At 29.8% G+C, this 12,660-nt stretch overlaps 3 protein-coding genes across 3 annotated transcripts in view; 1 reads left to right on the top strand and 2 right to left on the bottom strand.

Annotated features, from left to right (window-relative positions):
- Positions 1–2,046: 2,046 nt before the first annotated feature.
- LOC126265682 (uncharacterized) lies at positions 2,047–3,962 on the bottom strand. Its single transcript, XM_049967932.1, has 3 exons — positions 3,548–3,962; positions 2,532–2,778; positions 2,047–2,140 (listed from the first exon to the last, which is right to left on the bottom strand). Exons 1-3 carry the CDS (start codon positions 3,960–3,962, stop codon positions 2,053–2,055), a joined length of 750 nt encoding a protein of 249 aa, XP_049823889.1. The 3' UTR covers positions 2,047–2,052.
- A 1,655-nt stretch (positions 3,963–5,617) lies between these two features.
- LOC109593899 (golgin subfamily A member 7) lies at positions 5,618–7,356 on the top strand. Its single transcript, XM_020009029.2, has 3 exons — positions 5,618–5,884; positions 5,946–6,098; positions 6,151–7,356. Exons 1-3 carry the CDS (start codon positions 5,735–5,737, stop codon positions 6,289–6,291), a joined length of 444 nt encoding a protein of 147 aa, XP_019864588.1. The 5' UTR covers positions 5,618–5,734; the 3' UTR covers positions 6,292–7,356.
- A 211-nt stretch (positions 7,357–7,567) lies between these two features.
- Positions 7,568–12,660, bottom strand: part of LOC109593939 (cGMP-specific 3',5'-cyclic phosphodiesterase) — a 30,654-nt gene continuing 25,561 nt past the window's right edge. The window contains exons 6-11 of the mRNA XM_049967296.1: positions 10,941–11,131; positions 10,491–10,623; positions 8,956–9,109; positions 8,759–8,904; positions 8,472–8,706; positions 7,568–8,421 (exon numbers count right to left, since the gene is read on the bottom strand). Coding sequence (XP_049823253.1) covers positions 8,312–8,421; positions 8,472–8,706; positions 8,759–8,904; positions 8,956–9,109; positions 10,491–10,623; positions 10,941–11,131 — 969 coding nt within the window. The 3' untranslated portion in view covers positions 7,568–8,311. The remainder of the gene's footprint in view (positions 8,422–8,471; positions 8,707–8,758; positions 8,905–8,955; positions 9,110–10,490; positions 10,624–10,940; positions 11,132–12,660) is intronic.

The raw sequence follows: 12,660 nt of genomic DNA, 5'->3' as shown, positions 1-12,660 counted from the left end.
TTTTTTTTTATAGAATTTGATTTTATTATTCAGTATAGTTGCCTTCGAGGGCGATATAACGATTATGGCGGTCATACAATTTTTCTATACCATTTTGTCTTTAGACTCATCATAGGCTTCAGTCCTCACTGACTGTCGGATGGACTCCGGTGTGAAATGATCGAGACATGTATCATCTATTGTCACATATCGACGCAAAAATTCGGGTTTATTACGATTGAATAGTTCCAAACACTGCTCAGAATCATTAATTCGTTATTGTTTTTGGTCGCCTCATTTAAACTTAACAAACCACTTCTCAACTGTTGATTATCCTAGTGTAAAGTCCGAATAATATTTATCAAGTCAAGCCTTGGCTTCAATAGTATTTTTTTTCAGCAAAAAGCAATGCATTATTAACACGAAATTCCTTCACTCAAAATGCTATAACTCATAAACTAATAGTACGACAGCAGTCAAATTTATACACATGTTTTTTGAAGGTTATGGCTGACTGAAAATCGTATAGATGTAATACTAGTAGCGCCATTTATGTGTTAGCCTACGAACTTTTCAGCCTACCTGTTAATTCAACAATGAGGCTCCTTCTAAAAGACTAACATAAAATTAAAATAAATTTTATTGCAAAATAAAAGAATTCGAAAAACGGTTTAATTGCAGTACCACCTTTAACTTCCACAAAAACTTCAATATGATGAGTCATGCTTCGTATTAAGTTGTTAATAGTATCTTGTGAAATATTGTCTCACATTTGAGGTAACTGCAAAAGTGTGGTAGGAGCCAGTTCGTGAGTATTTGCATATGGGTTTGATGGGATTCAGGTTGTATAATATCAGTGGCAAAGGAAGATCCGAAATTTCAAGTTCCCTCATCGTGTACATAACACATTATACTCTATGAGGCAGTGCGTTGTTGTCCAAAATTTAGAATTCTGTTTTTATCTCCTCAAAAATGGGGTTAACAATGTATCCCGTCTTGCCGATGGTGATCAGTGAGGGGTACCCTTCTAAGAGATATTTTAGACACTAAACCAACTTCATAAAGTGGATTTCGAATGATTCTAACAGATACTCTTCTACCAGTGGCGTGGTGAAATCGGAGATGTTTCAAGTATTGCCTGACGGTTGTGCACCTTGATCTGACCTATCTAAGCCTTCTACGTACACCGCCTTCCTCTTTGCCTCTTTACTAGTCTGTTTTTCACACTTCGTGATATTCCCATCGACTATTACCACCCTGAATCATACCCAGTGTCCTATTGGCTTGGAAATAAGAAAAATAATTAAAATGTTTCAATCGTTTGGTAAAAACACAATATATTTTTAAAAAGTAATTGTCTTGAAACCCTCGCCAAATAAATATGTTTTATACTAAACACAAAATTTTCAAAAGTATTCAGTTAAAGTGGCGAAAATTCAATATCTCTTATTTTTTGCCGACAGTTTATAATTGTAGTCTTAAAATTAACTGTTGATGTTATACTGATTTTATTTAAAAATTTTCAGTAATATTCAGAAAAAAATACAAATCTTTTATTTCTACGATTACTTAGTGTGAACTATTCTGTCTCCAATTGATTGTACAAGTCAGTCAAGTTCAATTATTAACTGGAATTTCATCCCCCAAAAGTTTGTGATTAAAATCAGTGTTGGAGTTCCAAATATCAACAACCCTCAGTAAGCTTACAAGTTTCTGAATGGCGTCCTAAAAGTGAAATGAAGACAACTTTGTTTTAAAAGTAGTTTTTTATTACATACGTTTCTACAAATAAATAGCTATCTTATTTACAAAAAGACTTATTAAAGCTAAAATCACCTGAAACAAAGAAAAACACTATTAAATAAAACACTGTAGCAAAAATTACTAATAAAATTATTTTACGATGTCCATAACTACTAATGGATGATTTTATTTTAGCTCATTCATCCGTTAATTATACATTAAACAGGAAAAGCCGAAAAATGAGACTGAAGTTTATTGCACAAAAGGCAATAATATTTTTTATTTTTCATAAAAAATATGTTGCAAGTAAAACAATAGCGCCACTCACATTTAAGGGGATGAATGATCCATGTGATAATCAAAATTAAACGGATCATCGCTTGACCATGTGTTAAACGAGCCGCGTTGCTCTGGATCACTAAAATACATTTGTTTCGTATCAATTTCACATAAAATTACATTGTCGATAAAAAATAATAACAATCACATTGTGTTTCATGCTTAAAATGTGTTATTTTTTGTACACATAAAAACTTAATTGTTAAAAACTCGATGAGCATCAATAAAATTTAAATAATAATTTAAAATTAAATTACATTTTTACCAATAAAGTAAAAATGTACATTAAAAATTCATTGTCTATTTTAATATATTTCGCAGTTAATAAAAGTCATTTTTTGTAAACATATTCATTGGATAACAAACAGTACAAAGGAATTTCTGTCTGTATAGGCTTATCTTTTGATCCTTACAATTTAAACTTAATTAGCTCCTTAAGTAAGAATTTAAAAATCGAATTTTCCTCTTACCTATAGTAATATCTGTCGTCAGCATGATAGTAATGTACTTTTTGTTCGTCCCCTCGACAATGACTTTTCAAAGACGAAAACATTGCAGGAAGGAATAGTGCAACTCCCAATAGCACTTTATTGATAAAAACTACTCCTGCGAGCACAAAACCTAGTAAAACTTTCACCTTGAACATCTTAAACAGCAAAAGAATCGGAATAATAAGCATTTTCTTTTTATCTTTTCCTTTATCGCCTTTTTGCCTTCCTAAAAAATATTATAAAATTAAATTTGTTTACGTTGTATGTAATAATTTATAAATATTTAAATCTTTTGTATTAAAATAGCATAAATTCATGTTTCATAAGTAAATTTCACATTCATTTTAATAACTAACTGCCTGTTCAGTTAATTACAAATTCAATTTAAATTCACATGCATTTGATTAGTGTTTATGGAGGCAACAATAATTTGTATATAAAATAGTCATTTATAATAAATAGCGAAGTGTCAATGAAAAATGATAACGATATTAATGTTTTTAAAAGGAAAACTAATTTATTATTAACTGATTATTTTCCGGTAGACTGGTTGTAATTAAATGCCTCATTAACATTTATTAACATGTTTTACTTTGAACAAACAGTAATTCTCAAATGATTAGTGTAATGCCATCAGATTATGTTATTAGTCCAAACGTATTCAAAACAATGTGGAGGATTCTTTTATTGAATAATTGTAAAATAAAGCCGAATAAAGGGAGGTGAAGAAAAATGTATGAAGATGAAATATTAAAAAAGTTTTATAATTAACTGACGATTATTTTGGTCCACTTTGAACTGTAATAAAGTTCAAAGATTTCACATTTTTCCTTAAAAAATTTTAATTTAAATTTATATTAATAATTTCCTCCAAACTTGTGAGTTATTTCTGTGCCTCCTTCGTCGTTAATTTTAAATAAATTAATGTTTAAAATTCGAGTAATTGAATGTGAGAAAGTATAATAGTGTCGATTATTTGAAAAATTTTTGTTTACCTTCATCCACATCAACAATACCATCATGAACATCAACAACATCGCTTTCCTCAGGCAAATGAATTAACAACCCATTCTCATTCAAATAAGTCATAGTCCTCCTCGTCAAAAACTTCATCAGCTTCATCACCTCATTCTCCTGCTGCAATTGCCTAGTATTCGGATAAGCACTGAAATCAATCTCGTCCCTTTGAAGCTTCACTATCATCACGTCTCCACTACTATTGAAACTACTCGGCTTCAAAGCTTCACCGTCGACGTAGAACTGCAGAAAGTACTTGAGAAGCTTGTACTGTCCGCAATAGATCAGAAGCTTCGACTTGTAACATTTGTCTCGTATTTCGTCGACATAAACGTCCGATCGAACGTGTTCGATCAGGATGACGATGCACGAAAGGAGCAACAGTTTGGACATGTCGGACAAAATGAATTAGACTCGCGGGGATGTCGTTTATATAAATATTTTAGTTTCTAAAAGCTCCTGGTAGGAGGTAATCTAATCTACATAAATTAACTACTTTTGCAGGCCCGTATTTTCATTTATTTCAAAAGACGAAGCGCAGATGCGGAAAATGCGTGGACCCAATGCAATTTCTGTCACATGAAAGAAAGATGGACGGCATTGTGACACCTGATGCTGTGAAATATAGGTGAAAATTTATGTGGAAATTTATGTTATTGGCTACGCTGAAATATTAAAAATGGGTTTGCTTCCACGAATTGAATTCAAAGGGAAAATTGAATGCATTTAATAAAGTAAAAGGTGGAAAAGATTATTCACTTTGCTGAGAAATTGTTTTTTATTTAGCTTTTTTTGAAATTGAAAATATTCGAAAATATATGTAATATTCGACACTAATGCTGAAGAAGTATGTCATAAACATAATGATATATTTTAGTTGACCCCTTAATATAATTGGTTGTACATATAGATAATTAAAATCAGATCAATTATACAAATGTAAAATTTGTAATTTAATCTAATTAAATAGTTCTAGACGTCTCCAACTTGGCACCTCAATTAAGGTAACGAGTTTTAGCAGGAACGTACTGAATTTTAATATCTACTAATGTTAACTTATTAAACAAAAATTTTGAAATTTAATAATAATAATAATAATAATAATAATAATAATTTTATAACTTTTTATTTTTTTATTTATTATAAACTATAACATTAATTTTATTGAAAAATATATCACAAAAATAAAAGTATAAAGTTTTATTAATTTCTTGATTATAATAAGAAAATATGATAAACATTTTAGAACTAAATTAATTGTTAAATTTATTTTTCACAGTATTGACTAAATTTTTATCATAATTAATTAATAAACTTAATTTTAATACTTTTTTAATTTTTATATTTATAATAAACTATAACATTAATTTTTTTAAAAAACATATAACAGAAATAAAAGTATAAAGTTTTATTAACTTCTTGATTATAATAAGAAAATTTGACAAACATTTTAGAACTCAATTAATTGTTAACTTTACTTTTCACAGTTTTGTCTAAATTTTGATCATAATTAATTAATTAACTTAATTTTAATTTTAATACTTTTTTATTTTTTATATTTATAATAAACTATAACATTAATTTTATTGAAAAATATATTACAAAAATAAAAGTATAAAGTTTTATTAATATCTTGATTATAATAAGAATTTATGATAAACATTTTAGAACTAAATTAATTGTTAACTCTATATCTATAGTATTGTCTAAATTTTGATCACAATTAATTAATTAATTTAATTTTAATTTTAAAACTTTAATTTTGTATATTTATATTAAACTATAACATTGATTTTATTGAAAAATATATTACAAAAATAAAAGTATACTGTTTTATTAATATCTTGATTATAATAAGAAAATGTGGTTTTATTTTATTATTTCTAGTTAAGTTTTTTTTTAATTTCTTGATAAGAAATTATGATAAAATTTTAGAACTAAATTAATTGTTAACTTTATTTTCATAGTCTAAATTTCGATTATAACATGTAAACATTTAAACCTCCCGCTCATCGATCGTTAATTGCGTTGGCTAACCTGTTGCCGATGACAGATCGCGACAGATGAAAATGGCAGTGTGTTGATATTTTGTGTGTATTGTCTTTTCGCATTTTCTTTTTTTCAACTAGCGTTACGTAGCGACCAAAAAACAACAACCGACAACAATGAGTAACCACCACAACAACGGACAGCGGGCCAGCGAAACCGAACAAATGGCTCAGTCGCAATATCTCAAAGTGTTTGTCCAAAGGGATTACAGCGAAGGGACAATCGTCAAGTTCCAGACCCGTTTCCCGTCGGAACTGGAAGGCAAAGTACGCAATGTCAAGCTTAAAAACAATAACGACAACGAAACGTAAACATTTATTATTTTAGCTGGACAGAAATATATTCGAACAAACTATTACTAGACTGAACACGTACTTTGCGGAGGCGGAAAAGGCAACCTGTTCGACATACTGCGAGGGCTGTTTAGCATGTCTGACTGCCTATTTTATATACATTTGTAAAGAAACACATTATGAAAAAGTAAGCCGCAACATAACCCACAAATACTATTACTCACCAATTTTAATTTTAGTGTCTGAAAAAAGTGTCAAAATTCGTAGCGGAACAAAACGAACGGATCTACGAGCCGCGGGGGTTGAAACTGACTGATCCCAGTTTGAGGGGATTGAGGGTTTTAGAGATCAGTTGTCTGGACCGACCACCAAACGCATGACTTACACTGTCTCACTCCACACAGGAGTTTTTCATGTAAAATCTATATGTTTAAAGAGCTGAATGTATAGGAAAGATTTTTTTACAATTTTTATTAACTGTGAATGGGTCAGTGGATTTGTACTTTATAAGCCTGGCATGGGTTTAAATGTTTTGTGTGCATTTATTAGATTAGTTGTTTGTGTTGCATTTAATAATCCTTAAGTTTAAGTGTGAATTTTGTATGAAAATGTCTAATATTTTGTCTAAAAGAAAGCTGCAGTCATATCAAATTCAAACTAAACATATTTTTATGGAGATTAGACTTTAAATCATTGTGATAAGTTCCAAAACATATATATTAATTTTAACACCATGTAGGGCTTTGTAGTTAGCCACATTTATCATATTTTGTAACTAAAATATATATAACTATTTATCTTTATTTTTGTAAATTGTTGTTGAATATTTTTATAGTTTATTATTTATATGTTGATTCAAATCCATTGACCTATGCCACAGGATGAATTTCCACAATTTTTTATAAATGTACAATCAGTCTCGCGAAAGTCTAACCTGTTTAGTTGAAAATACAATACAACTAATGTATTTTACTTATGATAATAAGTACATGTTGGGTTTGAATGTCTTCCAAAATTGATTTCATATTGGATCCATGTATGTTTAGTATCCAACACACCATCAGTGTTTAAATGTCTGATGTTTCACAAACCTTTTAACCAACATCACAAAGAAATTGATGTAAATGGAACATTTAACATCACTCCTCTTATATTTGTTCATCCAATAACGCAAAATGTCATGAAGGGTATTTCAGGAACTATATATAATATAGCATTTAAAAAGACTGGATTTGTACATTTTCAGAAACAAGACGAAGACAATTACTTAAATCTTACGTTTGTCTTAAAAACTCGGAAAGAATATTGATCAATTTGTGTTATTTCTAAAAAATTACATTCGATAATTGCAAAAACTGAATTAATGTTATTTCATAATATTTGTTTGAATTCAGAACTGTCGACACATTTACAATGTATAGGTTAATATATTTTTAATTAAATTACTGATCTTGTTTTATTTTTTTAAATTTAAATGATATAACTAACACTTTTAGTAAATATATCCTCATTTTATTACTTCCTTTCTTTTGAATACTTATTTAATATTTTGTCTAATTGGATTTGTTTGTATTATCTTAGCTTCATCTATATTTTTAGATGATGTGATGAATTATTTAGTATTCAACTTTATCTTATGTGGGAAATAAAATAATATTCAAGGATTAACTTATTTATTAACATTTTTTATAAATAAACATAAGTCAATAACAAAAATAGTTGTAGAAATAAAATGAAATACCTTTCCTATGATGTATAAGTTTAAATCACAAATATTGTAATACATAATAGAATAAATGTATATATTTTTGTATCCTACTTATTAACAATCGTTTTAGTTCACTATATATACATTATTGTTTGGTAGATACAAATTTCTCTCTTTCACTATGTCTTTTTGGTTTTGAAGCATCACCTTTAATAGTTTAAATGTAGAAAATCATACATATACATCTATTACAATGAGTTTTTTACTTCTAAATATCATCTGCCCAACATCAAACTTAAATTGACACTATGTTTTTGGAATTCTACACTATTTACTAGTATTTTGCTAAGTTTCACATCAATAGATAAAATCTACACAAGAGGAAAGAGTAAAATCTAATAGTAGGTGTAAAAGGTTTTATACAATTAACTACTTATTTTTATTGTGAGTCAACTTGTATTGTCAACGTAAATCAATTTATTGTTACACAATCGTTTTGATGCTGAGTAAATGGAATTCGTATTAAAATTATGTTAAACTTAAGTTTAATTAAAGCATACAGTCACCAATAATATCAAAATCAATCACATAAATTATTTTGTTTGCGCTATTGGACAGATAATGTTGTTTTCTTCCATTTTCTATAAAACGCGATGAAAATGTTCCCACAAGGGCACCACTTAAAATAGATGTCACAACAAACAACACAACTTGTGCTTGTTCTTTTTCTTAATCTCCACCGGCTGATTACATGTATTGAGAGTCTGAATAGTAAGTTCTATATCTTCTTTCGTCTCAGTATCTAAAAAAATATATTTAAGAACTTCGTTTAAATCTGCTGAAGAAATATACCTGCAAAAGCTTCGATGGGTTTGTCAATGGTGTCGTGGTCGATCCAAGTCAGTCCCATTTCGACCTTTTCGGCCAGATCCTGCCAGTGCTTCCGGTTCTCCAAAGTCCCTTGATACAAGGGCTTCACCCACGGGAACGTTTCGGACAACACTCTGTAGAGTGGAAGGCAGATTACGTCTATGAAACCCACCTGCATCTGAGGCAGTTCATCCTTTCGTTCTCTGTCCATCATAGCCTACGAACATTCAAGAAGTGTAATGCGAAAACGGAACGGTATAAATGCTTACCACTGGCTGCTCCTTAAGTTGCAGTTTCTCTAAGTCGCCCTGGTCGAAAAATTCGTCTGCTACTAGTTTGGCGACTCGGTGCTGGACGTCCCAAGGTTTGGCTATTGCGCTCACATCACAGGCCGTCATCATCATACCGGATAATACTGAAACGGCGTGTTAGAAGAAAATAAATGTATATGGTTTATTGTAATTACGTTCTTTCTTGTCGTCGCTTTGCCAGTCGAACTCGCCGTTGTCGATGAGCTCCAGGAATTTATTCCTCTTCTTAAAGTACATTGCTAAGTCAGTCGATAAGATTGCAGTTTCCACAACTCTCATCACCTTTCTGTAGTCGTCAGGTGACAATGCCTGAAAATTACTACAGTTAATCACCAGCACGAATAAGGATACAATTTTAAACAATCCTGCCTCGAACACAGAACGATAATCCTTTGTACGGTTTTAGACAATGGCTAATTTTAAACAATACAATTTGCAGATCATAGCCCAGTGAAACAATTTGTCTTTGACAATAATTAAGCAGCGATCAACCCATAACGCAATTCCATAGTGTTTGCGTGGAAATTAAGCCTTTATTCCAGTTGAATTGGCGAAATATCTTTGGTAATCTGCCACTTTACATCCAGCTTTCGCCTTGTTGCACACGAATATCGATTAGGGACGCTGGGAGGCAATTATGGTCTAAATAAATGAATTGATTGATGAAATGAAGAAGCCAAATAATATGAAATTAAATACGTGTCTATGTCGGCAACAATTAAATCGAATTAGAAATCGCGCTAATGGCGCTGACATAATTAATTATAGTTCCATTACGACGTGATTCAGTATTCCATTTGTTTCCATTCACGGTAACTTAATGCGCCTGAAATTCCAGCCTGAAACCCGCTTTCAGTCACTGTCGATTCATAAGTTAATGAGATCTACCGCTAGCATTTATTAGTGTCCGTGCAAAACACGTTGGGGTACATGTTTACATTGAAGTTTTTGATGTATACGATGTCGAAGCTTAATTCGGTATCGACCGTTTGACTTTGTGTTGTAGGTGAATGGTGTTCATAGTTAAACGTGTATGGGTTTGATGTCGGGTGCAATGTCAAAGATAAACGTGTCTAGATTACGAGGGCCTGTTGGCAAGGCTATGTCACATTTTCAATTCAAATACCTATATCTTTTACATGATCTTCTACCTTATCTATTAGGTCAATAGAAGCTTACACGCTGTTGTCGGCCAATGTGTACATCAATGGGTGTTTTATAGTTATAACATTATTGACAGAGAGGTAATGTTTAGAGTTAAATGAACACGCAACAAAATACGGAAGCATAATATCGCGAAACATGGTATAAATAAACTTGATTTCCCTTCGCCACCTTTGTTTGATGTAGCGGAAACCGTATCCGCCTTGGGAGTCAGAGGCGTTTTGTTTAAAAGCTTTTTGTCAGATTTTTCCATCGTCGGTGAAACTTTACATCATTCAACCTGTGTCTGACAGACAAAGACAGACATTCCGAATATTGCCGGTGCAATTATTTCATCCATTCAAGGCACGACGAAAGGATAAAGGATTTTCGACTAAAATACAATTTTCTACCCTTGATCTTCCAACACGGAATTACATAAAACTCCCATAATGTCAGAATAATAATTCTTTGCGCCCGTTTGAATTTCAAACACTTTCGGATTTTTTCGTTCCAAAAATAACTGTAATGTACCAAACCCACCTACTTGGAAAATATTATTGCTGTCAGTATTGAGGATCATGACGCACTGATCGAAGTGATGATGCTCCATCGTACTTGTGCTGTACAAAATTGCCAACGGCGACTCAGTTTTAGTCTGGAACGCGTTGTTTGTTCCTCTGTAATAATAATAGTAATATTTATTCATGGCTATAATATATTCTACGTGTGCAAAATATGAAACACCATAACAGAGTGAGTCACTACTATCAAGTATATAAATTAACTAAAAGTTCAGATAAAAAATTATTTAATAAAACATTTATTTAAATCAAAATTTATATGTTTTGTACTCTTCCTTTTCACTCTCGACTGTTAATACCAAATGTAAATGTTAATCCTTAAAAAATTGCTTACGCCATTTTGTTTATTGACTGTATATTAAGGTAGTTTCTATTTTTTGCATTTTTCTCAATGTTTAACAGTGGCAACTTACCTGTGATCCAGGTCGTGGCATAAACACGCCACCAACAGTCCCAAAATCTCCAGATCACTCATGAAACGCTCCATCTTCCCGGTTTTGAACATCGCAAACATAGTTTGGGCTACATTCAGTGCGTGTCGCCAGTTGTGGTACTTCACCGGTCGGTAGTTCTTCTTTACACTCAGAACCCATCGACACAAAACCTGAAACGAAAACGATTGAAGTGTTGGCAATTCCCAAATGATTATTTAATGAAACATTAAAGAAGGTTGTATCTGTAAACAAACGGTTGATAAATTAGTTTGCCGACATGTTTTCAAGCCATTTATAGAATATTTGATTATGTTTATTTGGGACGGCGACGAATAGAGTGCTTTCCTTTACCTGGAAAAATCAAACGAAGCCTCCATTCAAGCGGGCTTAATCTTTTCAGTCGCTTTGAGACTCGCTGCTAAAAATAGATCGACAAACGCAATATTTTGTATACAATTCTTATGTGACTATAAAATATGAGACGAGACTTTAGAATTTAAATGAAGCTGATTCAGCAAGACACACTTGTTACAGTTTGCTTACGAGATTAAATAAAAATTAATTCCGGAATGAATTAAAATAAATTGAACTCGGTTGCGACTTAATTAAATTCGACGTTCGAAGTTCCACCGAAACTTGAAATTAGTTCGTTACTTCATATTTGATACCATTTAAATTAAGCATTCGAGTTATTGCGAATGCTATTAGATGTGTTTTAAATGCAAATTATAATTGCGCGTCATTAGGCAAATGCACGTTGTTATTAATTTTAATAGGATAATCCAAATTTATGACAATTGAAAATGTTGCCTTTAAGTTTTTGTAAAATTTTATGCTGTAGAAATAACATAATAGTCTCGTTATTTATATTTACTTGTTTTAGGTTTAGTTGCGGGTTCATTAACCCCTCTTCAATTGAAATATTTATTTAAATAAGTACTTTGAAATCTTATCTGAAAAATTGAACAATTACTTATCTTAAACTAGATATTTAAGTAATTCTAAGTCTAAAGTAGCATAAAATCAATAAATAAAATAATTTAAAGCGCGAACATAACCTATAAAATTAGTAATTATCATTTGACACTATAAAATTAAAAGTTTAATTTACAATTTAAAATTTAATAAATTTAAACTTTAAAATTGAAAATTTCAAAATTTAATAAATTTAAATTATAAAATTGAAAGTTTCAAAATTTAAAATTTAAAAAATTTAAATTTTAATATTTAAAATTTCAATATTTAAAATTTAATAAATTTAAATTTTAAAATTTAAATTTCAAAATTTTTAAATTTTAAATTTAACAAATTTCAATTTTAAAATTGAAAATTTCAAAAATTATAATTTAATATATTTCAATTTTAAACTTGAAAATTTCAAAATTTAAAGATAAATAAATTTAAATTTTATTATATAAAATTTAATAAATTTAAATTTTAATAATTAAAAATTTCAAAATTTCAAATTTTTAAATTTTAATTTTAAAATTGAAAATTAATGAATTCAAATTATAAAATTTAAAATAAATAAATATAAATTATAAAATTTAAAATTTCAAAATTTAAATTTAATAAATTTATATTAAAAAAAAAAAATTAATATATTTAAATTTTAAAATTTCAAAATTTAATAAATGTAAATTTATAAGAATATTGTAAATTTTTATTGAGGCAAATAAAATACAACAATATAAGTAAT

The sequence above is a fragment of the Aethina tumida genome, chromosome 5 (genome assembly GCF_024364675.1).
Source record: "Aethina tumida isolate Nest 87 chromosome 5, icAetTumi1.1, whole genome shotgun sequence".
NCBI classification, from domain to species: Eukaryota; Metazoa; Arthropoda; class Insecta; order Coleoptera; family Nitidulidae; genus Aethina; species Aethina tumida.
Note: the sequence above shows the minus strand (reverse complement) of the source record. Positions and strands in the feature narration are given on the sequence as shown.

Bases quoted from the DNA above. Each gene is read 5' to 3' on its own strand.
- LOC126265682 (XM_049967932.1), bottom strand. From the start codon at position 3,962: ATGTCCAAACTGTTGCTCCTTTCGTGCATCGTCATCCTGATCGAACAC. The intron at 2,779-3,547 runs GTAAACAAAAAT...AATATTTTTTAG, and splicing joins TATTGTTGATGTGGATGAAG to GAAGGCAAAAAGGCGATAAA. The intron at 2,141-2,531 runs GTAAGAGGAAAA...AATGTATTTTAG, and splicing joins GACGACAGATATTACTATAG to TGATCCAGAGCAACGCGGCT.
- LOC109593899 (XM_020009029.2), top strand. From the start codon at position 5,735: ATGAGTAACCACCACAACAACGGACAGCGGGCCAGCGAAACCGAACAA. The intron at 5,885-5,945 runs GTACGCAATGTC...TTATTATTTTAG, and splicing joins CGTCGGAACTGGAAGGCAAA to CTGGACAGAAATATATTCGA. The intron at 6,099-6,150 runs GTAAGCCGCAAC...TTTTAATTTTAG, and splicing joins AAGAAACACATTATGAAAAA to TGTCTGAAAAAAGTGTCAAA.